Here is a 9,519-nt window from a genome sequence, read left to right as displayed (position 1 = left end):
TTGATGTTGCTTGTGGTGTCCCCCTGGGGTCAGTGTTGGGTCCTAAACTGTTCAATCTATATATTAATGATTTATTCATTGTATTTAAATTATTAAACTTAATATTGTTTACAGACAACACAAATATATTCTACAGTAGTGACAATTATAATAAACTTGTGAGTACAGTAAATGGAGAACTCAATAAAATAAAAAAATAAAAAAAATGGATGGATGATAATAAATCAAGTCCAAATGTAAGTAAAACAAAAGTATCATATTTGGTAATCATAAAAGTAACCCAGAATTACGCATTAAGATAGACAGTGTCCAATTAGAAAGTGTTACTGAATATAAATTCTTAGGAGTAATATTTGATTATAAGTTGTCATGGAAAGCCCACATCAGACAAATAAGAACTAAAATTTCAAAAAGCCTCTCAATTATGCACAAAACAAAGCAATTCCTGTATCATGATGCTCTTCGAACATTATATTGCTCCTTTAGGCCTCCCTTATCTCACCTATTGTATAAAAGTGTGGGGAAACAGTTACCAAGGTTCTGTACATCCATTATTCGTATGACAAAAACCAGCAGTGAGGATCATACACAAGGCTGAACTTCTAGCACATAATAATAATCTCTTTATTCAGTCCAACTTATTCAATATTCAAGACCTTGTGAAACGTTATACCTTGTTAATTTTATTTAAAGAGTTTAACAAATTACTACCAAAAAACATAAAAAGGTTTTTTGCACTTAGAAAAAATACTTATAAGAGGCTTTGGAAATTTTATACGACCTAAGGTTCGAACTACCAGGAAGAGCTTTTGTCTGTCTGTATGTGGGTGGAACTGTGGAACCGTCTGGATCTTCACCACAAGCAATGCCAAAATATCCACATTTTTAAAGCACTTTACAAATGGATGGTCTGGTGACAGTACAGGGAGGGCGGGGCTTATTGTTAATTGCTGGGCTATTCCATCCTTGGCTCTTTCTTACCTTTGTTGGTATGTGCTTGTCGTTGTTTACCATGTTGGTACCGTATAAGTCACTTCCATTACCATTGTTGGTATGTAATTATTGTTGAAACATATTGTATTACAAGTTACGGAGACTATCAATTAGATAGTTAGTATGTGTTATATACATCAGTTTTCCTTATCTGTTCACTATCTGTTATTTACATTATTAAGACTCTAAACAGATGTAACTTAATCATTAAGGAAGCAAAAGTAATGTGTTATGTTGTATAAATGAGAGGTGGGAGTGGGATTTAATAAGTTTTCTTCTTCCCACTCCTTTTTGAGCAATACTTATTGAATTTATTTTGTTATTACTAGTGTACATGGCAATTGCTATAGATTGTCTTGACCACCTCTATTTATTAATGTATTTGCTCTGCTATTAGTTACTTTGTACAAATAAAAGTTTGTTTTTTTTTCCTCTGCTTGAAACAAATGAATGACATGAATGAATGAAAATGCGATTGCTGTGTGACAAAAGCTTCTACAATGGTTAATGATGTGTGACAAAGAAGTATCTGCAAGAGTTTAAGAAAAGGTGTACAGGACGGTACTGAGCCCTGTGATGTTGTGTGGGTTAGAGATGGTTACACTGACGGAAAGACACGACGCAGAGCTGGATGTGGCAGAGCTGAAGATGTTGAGATTTTCTTTGGGAGTGACAAGGATAGACAGGATTAGGAAGGAGCACACCAGAGGAACAGCTCATGTTAGATGTTTTGGGGACAAAATGAGAGAAGCCTGATTGAGATGGAATGAGATATGTGTAGAAGTGAGACAGTGAATACATTGGTAGAGAGATGATGAAGATGGTGCTACCAGGCACGAGGCAAAGAGGAAGACTAAAGAGGAGATTTACGTATGTTGTGAAGGAGGACATGCAAGTAGTTGGTGTGAAAGAAGAAGACACAGGGGACAGGGTGAGATGGAAGCAGATGATTTGCTATGACAACTCCTAAAGAGAGCAACTGAAGGTAGAAATAGTAGTGTTAGTAGAGTTGTTTAAATATGATATGTTTTGGGCTCAATGATTTGAAAAGATTAAAAAAAAAAAAAAAAAAAAAAGTGAAACACGAAGGACTACTGAATGTTTGTACATTGGGCTGAGAATATTAAATTGCACTGAAAAATCCCTGTAGTCAACTACTTTAAACTGGAGATGACACACTGGTCTAAACACACAAGACTGATAAAGGCAAAATATCAGGTCTTGATGTAGTCTACAGTACCATATATATATTAATAATGAGGCTAATTTCTTTCCCCTTCAGCCTCATTTTTTTGTTTTGTTTTGTTTTTTGGACTACTGCAGTCATATTTGCCCCTCTCTCTGGGTGCAGTTGCAGCTGTGTTTGGCTAGGGGACGCCACAGGAACGGCTAAGTGTTCGGACCACAGTGAACTTGCTCTGGACACATGACCTTCCTAAGGTTGAATCACCAAATGTTGACTTCCTACACAAACCTCTTCACATCATATAATAAGATTTACAATGGAAAGTGTATCAAATTATGAAGACTTGTATAGTATAAAATACTTGAAGCATAGGTTTATTGGAAATGTGTATCTGATCTAATATTATAGTAAATGTAAGACTTTGTAGCAAAACATTTATGTATTTTGTCTCTTATTTTGAAATATATAAAGAATAGATGGAAAATGATGAGATATTGGAAAAGATTTCTGAAAAACAATTTATTTTGGAATAAAGCTACATCCTACTATCTGTTTTTTATTGCAGTTAAATGGACAAGGCAGGAATCCTTTATTAACAAAACAGTCTCTCAAGGTCGCCAACACGTCGGATTACAACTTGTTTACTCGCCGCTATACTTGCCAAACATTCCAACACATTCAAGCAGAAAGACAAAATAAATAAACTGCAGTCACTCACTCGTGCAATTTGCGATTCCCTTCCAAAGCTATATTTATCTTGTCTCGCAAAACGCCACCCGGCCTGTGTGTTTTCCCCTTTCTTTCTGCAGCCGTGAACTAAATGATCCAGATAAGCACACTTTCTATGCTACATTCACCGTTCATTGGAAATATTGTAAATGTGAGCTTCCTATTTTCGGCTTTCTAAAAAGCAAAAGTATATTGACATTTTCAGCTTATAGCCTATAGCTGAGCTGCTTTAGCATCACGAGCAACTTGCAATTAGGCTGGGCTACTCGTAGGAAAACCCAAATCGGCATGGAAAGTAAAATATCCTTAACCAAAATGTTTGGCTCTTAAGTAGTGTAATACAAATAGGAAAAATCCATATTTTTTCTTGTACAAGTAAAGTGGTTAAACAAATGAATTTTCCGCTACTTCTTTGTTTACTTGGTCAAAGTTTTAAAGGATTTTGCTGCTTTTCCTATAAGTCGTGAACGCAGCAGCAGTGTACTCGTTTCTTCTTCGGCGCTCTCTGCAGGGCAGTAGGGGGGTGACGGCTTGTTCCTGGAAGAGCCCGGCCTGCCTGCAGAGTCACTCACATTCCTGGCTGGGATTCAATGACTGAGCCAGACACACAAACAGAGAGGGAGGGGTCGAGCGAGAGAGAGGGAGAGAGACCTAGACAGAGCGCGAGGGAGAAAGCAAGCAATAGACGGGAGAGGGAGAGAGAGAGAGAGAGAGAGAGAGAGAGAGAGGGAGGGGGGAGAGGGGGGCGCGCGCAGGCTGGCTCTCAGACTTCTCATCTCCATACAGTCAGAGTGAACTGCGGGGGCACACACAGTGGATTGCAGCAGTCCTCGACAGCGGAAAGAGCTTCAAATAAGGGTTTTTAATCAAGCTGTATCTACCCGCAAGTCCTGCTTTCATTTTATTTTCGTGTACTTCTCTCAGGAATTTGACGAGTGGAACTTTTCGTGTCTTTGGAGTTTCGACAGCCGGTTTTTCCGAATATGGACAGTCGGCGACCCGCTGCAGGGAGCGACTGGCCGGTGTTTACTCTGTAGTCACGGGGATAAAACTGTGAAGTCGCCGTCTAGGACTTTTAACTGGATGTTTGATGAAGCGCTTCGCATTTTTAGTCAGTTCTGGGACACCGTGGATTTACCAGGTTCAGGAACGGATAGACACTCCTGATTACCGGTCGACGACTAGAGGGATTTTCGCTTCTAAAGTTGCAGGAAAAACATGGAGACTGTAAGTCGGCAGAGCTTCCAGCCTCATCCGGGACTGCAACAAACTCTTAAGCAGTTTCACCTCAGCTCTATGAGCTCTCTGGGCGGACCGGCAGCTTTCTCTGCCCGGTGGCAACATGAGCTCCTCTTCAAGAAGGACGGAAAAGAGCCCGAGCCGGTTCTCCAGCATCTGCCGCCGCCGGTGATGCCGGGCCCGCTGTTCATCCCTTCGGACCGCTCTACCGAGAGGTGCGAGACGGTGCTGGAAGGCGAGACCATCTCGTGCTTTGTGGTCGGCGGAGAGAAGCGGCTGTGCCTGCCGCAGATCCTCAACACGGTGCTGCGGGACTTCAGCCTCCAGCAGATCAACTCTGTGTGCGATGAGCTCCACATCTATTGCTCCCGGTGCACGGCGGACCAGTTAGAGATTCTCAAAGTCATGGGGATCCTGCCCTTCTCGGCTCCGTCCTGCGGCCTCATCACCAAGACGGACGCGGAGCGGCTGTGCAACGCCCTCATCTACGGAGGCGCCTACCCGCCGCGCTGCAAGAAGGAGCTGAACGGAGGCTCTCTGGAGCTGGAGCTTACCGAGAGGAGCTTCAAAGTCTATCACGAGTGTTTCGGCAAGTGCAAGGGCTTGTTTGTGCCAGAACTGTACACCAGCCCCAACGCAGCGTGCATCCAGTGCATGGACTGCAGACTCATGTACCCCACTCACAAGTTCGTAGTGCACAGTCACAAGGCGCAGGAGAACAGGACTTGCCACTGGGGCTTCGACTCAGCAAACTGGAGGGCGTACATCCTCCTGGGCCAGGATTACACGGGCAAAGAGGAGAAGGCCCGTCTGGAGCAGCTCCTAGACGAGATCAAGGAGAAATTTGACTTCGCCAACAAGTACAAGAGGAAACTATCATCCAGGGTGAGTTAGTGTCCTAATGCTCTACCCCACCGTGGAGCATAGATTTGACTTCTGAGTGCACATTTGAGGTCTGGTTTTATTTCCCTTCTCCATGGTATATTTGCTTGTTCTTTCATTATCCTACCTTTTCCCAAAACCTGGCTTACTCACTGTGTCTAAGTACTGTGCAGAAGTTCTTTTGGAAGTTTTTTCTCAGCCTATGAAATGCATTCAGATCTTGTCTGTACAATACAGGTCATTATCCCTGCTCTTATGGAGTTCCAGTAAAACGTGGAATATTGCAGTTGAGTGCAGTAGAATTTGTTGTTCCCATCCGCTGGTCCTGAAAAGATGACAATTGGAATTCAAAATGCATGAAAATATGTTGAGTTTTTATGATGTACCTGCTCTCATGTGAATGTGTTAGGTCATGTATTTGTGTGTGTCTGGGGGTCAGTGACCACCTCCTGTAAAGAACCCAGTCAGTATTTGGTCATTGTTGCCATATTGTTACTAATTAGGTCTCATTCAGCAGCGACAACAAAATGCCTCTGGTGGTAATAAAGCCATTATTTGCCTGTGAAACACCTCTCAGGCTTACTTTTATTGGCCTGTACTGTAAATACAATCTCATTTACCAACAAATGGCTCAATGGGAAATAGTAAACAGCAGAGAGGAGGAATTTGTAGATACAGCATGAATTATGCGTGAGAAAATTCTTTTTTTTTTTTTTGCTTTGTTCAACAGACACACAGTATAGACTCCTCCAAAACAGACATTTATGTCTGTAATTCTGTCATTGTGGGAAGAGTTACACTGAGTCAGCAGTGATATGATTGCAATTATGACAAAATGTATCATGTCTGTCTGTGCATGGAGCTCAGTGTGGTATGTTTAAATGTGTGTATTTGAGTGTCTGGCCTCCTTTGGTTTTAATCAGCGCTGCTATCAGTGTTTATTCCTTCAGTAGTATCCACTTCCCCTGATCCCTGTGATCAGAAGATTTCACATATCAGTTGAATATTGAAGCTGCTTGTCCATGCTCTCCCTTTGGCCTTGCTGTTTCAGGCTATGTGAGTGTATGAAGGGATTTTAACTTCATCTTTGGTGTGCAGGCAGTGAGGGTATTGGGGTGGGACAAAAAGAATCCCATCCCCTACCCGACTCTAGAAAAAAAGGCTAGTGCGGCCATTTGCATGAACTGTTACACATGAATGGAGTTGATGAAGAAGGGTTTAGAAGTATTGTGGTGGAAACATAATATGATCCCAACAAAGGGGGGCATTCAGCAAACATCAGACCCATCCCCCCTATACATCCACCTACCCCAGGCCAGCCACCCACCTCTGATATACACACACTCATTCCCCCTTGTTCCCTCTTTTTTCATCCTAACTGATTTGAAGTGGACTGAACCTGTGGGGGCTGGTGACCTGATGATGAGGCTCATAAAGCAACTGCGAGAGTGTTTACGAGAGGTTTCCCTCTAGTTCTGTACTGAGGCTTCTTTCAGGATTCACAGGAATCTGCCAAAGAAAGAGAAATCAGGGAGACCCTTGAAATCCTGAAGAGTGCCAAAGTCCTGCCATGCATGGTGAATACCCACTCTTGGCACACACTTTCATTCAAACTTGAGTGGGCACACCTCAAGGACCGCTGCTTTTAGAGGCCTCTTCTATTATTATAAGTGCCGACGGGGTACCCAAGTGCTAAGCCCAAGGCTCATTTAAGCCTTGGCCCCACTTTTTAATTCGACTCCTCCTCTTTTTTTCTCAAGTACCCTGTTTGAAGAAACACTAATGAGGGAATACATGCTGGGTAGGAGTTGAGGAATATTGTTAAACTTATGGCCATAGAGCTTGCCTTTGTCAGCACATTTGAACGCAGCCGAGGCACTTTGAAAATGTTCTTGGAGGATGTAAGGCAAAGTGCTAGACTGTGCTGTGCTGCCTTCCACCTTTCAGCACAAGAGAAAACTCCACCGTGTGTGTGTTGTCAGCAGAGGAGCCGGGTGGCTCTGTGAATATTAATGAGGATGTAACAAAAGTGTTAGCAACAGTCTCACATGCAGACAGGCACAGGAAGTGATATTGCCACACTTCCCTCCTTGCAGACACTCTTCCTTCTGAGGCGCAAATCTAAATCACATACCAATTGACTATAAGAAGCTTTTTACTCAGGCATTATACGTTGAACAAATGTGAATTTGCAGCAGACGCAAATTCTCCTGTCTTGTCGTTGAAGATGTGAGTCAGAACACTGATTGTGAACAGCAGTGAACACATGGAGCAGGCTATTGGATTGTTTAAATTAGTTTACATGCTGGGTGTGGAAGCCTTCTTGGAGCAACTCATGCTAGCCCCTTGGCTGCAACTCTTCTGGTTTCTGGCTGGTACACATGTGAGTGGCACAAATTATTAGCTGCTTTTCACATCAGGATATTTAGAAATGGATTGTTGGAGCAGATTTACAATATTGCTAACTTTATAATTTTCCCATGAGATGATGTGATTTCTACACAATCTGTCTGTTGAAGGGAGATATGAGAAACAGAAATGGAAGCATAGGGTGGGGGGGTTGCTTGCTCTTAAGCAATGTAAGACTGAATCACCCTATATTGAAAATTTGCAATTTTAAATCACACTTTTCCCGCTTTTTTATGAGTTCCTAAATGCAGTTGATCTAGTACAGTCTCTTTTTATATTTTGAACAGCTTTGAAATGACAGACCACACGTGCACGCCATTCCACTAACCAAGACTTGGCTCCTGACAGTCAAAGATGAGGAAGAGGGAATTTCCTTTCCATCCAAAGATTTACTTTTATTCTCAAGTAGCAGGAAGTAACTTGTTTATGGGGTGACTAAAGAATCCAATGAGAACAAAAAAGCAGGCTAGAAGCCATTTTGTGTTCATATGCCACATATGCTTTGTTATTGTGCTGATACCCAGCACATTCCTGTAGGCTGTTTTCATGCATTATCCTAACTAGAAGATGGAACTGCAGCTAGCACTTTTTTCAACACAAAACCAATCTTTATGAATTTACAATGTTAAAGGTGAGCAATACTTTTTGTTTGTTTTGTTGGGGAAAATACTGTTACAAAGATTTGCACTCAAATATGTAGCTACACTCTTTTAATGAGGTCAGACTTCCCCTTTTACTTGTACAGTCCTCCCCCAGAAACCCCTGCTGCTGCTTGGAGTATCTGGCCTGCAGCTGAAGGGACCGCTTGTTTCGGGAGTGGAGGCAGCGCAGTGCTGGTGGTGGGGGTTCAGAGGAAGTGAACTGCCCAAGGGGATATAGGCCCATGTCCTGTTTCATATAGAAGACGCAGTGCTGGCTAAGCCTGCTGACTGAGGGGATATTCTGTTTTTTCAGGTATTTGGCCTAATGTGATAGTGGCAAATGCCTGTTGTGGCACTCATTTTATCCTAACTGGAAGGATGTAATTCAAAGATATATTTTTTTCCCATTATTTGGATTTGATGTTGACTGATAATAGATTTTTAAAGGCTGATGTATACTAGTTACAAATGAGGTATGGATGCTATAAGAAGGAATGTAAAAATAGTTATCTCAAGATGGTGATTCTAATCGTCAACTTTAGTTAAGTTTTAATTTGTTTGTAATATTTTAAAAAGCACTTTTTTTCTCTTCTTTTACACTTTGCTTGACCAGAGTTTTTTTTTTTTTTTTTTAGTAGAAGAGGATTGTCATGAGTCCTAAAATTAATAAAGTTGTGTTTGTTATGAACAACAGAAACACAGTTATTTAGGGTAGACTTGACATTGAGAATTTGTGGAAGTAATGTCACTCTTGAAATAAAGAAAACAGTCTTGTTCCACTTCTGTATGCAAACCATTATTTTAGTTTTTTAGTGGTTAAATGTGGCTCAGTATTAGCTAGAATATTGCAAGATAACTATTTATTTATTTATTCATACATGTATTTATGTATGTATGTATTTATGTATTTATTTATTTTTCCAATGACAAATATGCTTGATAAGACTTTGCTTTTGCCTTTTTCCTTCTACATTTTTTCTTTCTATATTTTTTTCTACCTATTTTTAGTGACTATCAGAATCAAGTTTTGGTAGTAAAACATCCTATTGATGCCCATTAATTTTGTGCCATCTATTGTCTGTCTTGTATACTACTTTGTGAGATGTTACAGTGTAGAATCAGTCTTGTGTACACTGAAAAGAAGGAAGGCTCAATTTGATTAGGCCTATATAATGACTTCTGCTGCCCGGCTCGACTGCCAGTCTGGGTGTCTAATGGAGGATAGTTGGCCTCTGCTGTGAGGCATGACTGAGGGTCAGCAAAATCAATGCCACATTGACATTCAAGTGTCTTTATGTCAAGCGTGATTGAAAACTCCATCACTTCCTGAGCTCAGTTAAAGCAGAGTGGCAGCCCGATACACAAAGTCCCTCCTCAGTGTCCATTTTGCTCTGATGTAAAGTACTGCTGTATTGCCAACAGCAATACTTGGCTTTGAAT

At 41.3% G+C, this 9,519-nt stretch overlaps 1 protein-coding gene across 2 annotated transcripts in view; it reads left to right on the top strand.

Moving 5' to 3' along the window:
* Window positions 1-3,674: 3,674 nt before the first annotated feature.
* Window positions 3,675-9,519, top strand: part of skia (v-ski avian sarcoma viral oncogene homolog a) — a 99,024-nt gene continuing 93,179 nt past the window's right edge. The window contains exon 1 of one of the 2 annotated variants that reach the window (XM_030139870.1): window positions 3,675-5,035. In XM_030139870.1, the coding sequence (XP_029995730.1) occupies window positions 4,127-5,035 (909 nt within the window). In that variant the 5' untranslated portion in view covers window positions 3,675-4,126. The remainder of the gene's footprint in view (window positions 5,036-9,519) is intronic. The other variant, XM_030139869.1, reaches the window with a different exon arrangement.

This window comes from Sphaeramia orbicularis, chromosome 7, assembly GCF_902148855.1.
Source record: "Sphaeramia orbicularis chromosome 7, fSphaOr1.1, whole genome shotgun sequence".
In the NCBI taxonomy this organism is placed as follows: Eukaryota; Metazoa; Chordata; class Actinopteri; order Kurtiformes; family Apogonidae; genus Sphaeramia; species Sphaeramia orbicularis.
The sequence above is the reverse complement of the archived record's forward strand: the minus strand, read 5'-3'. Positions and strand labels throughout refer to the sequence as shown.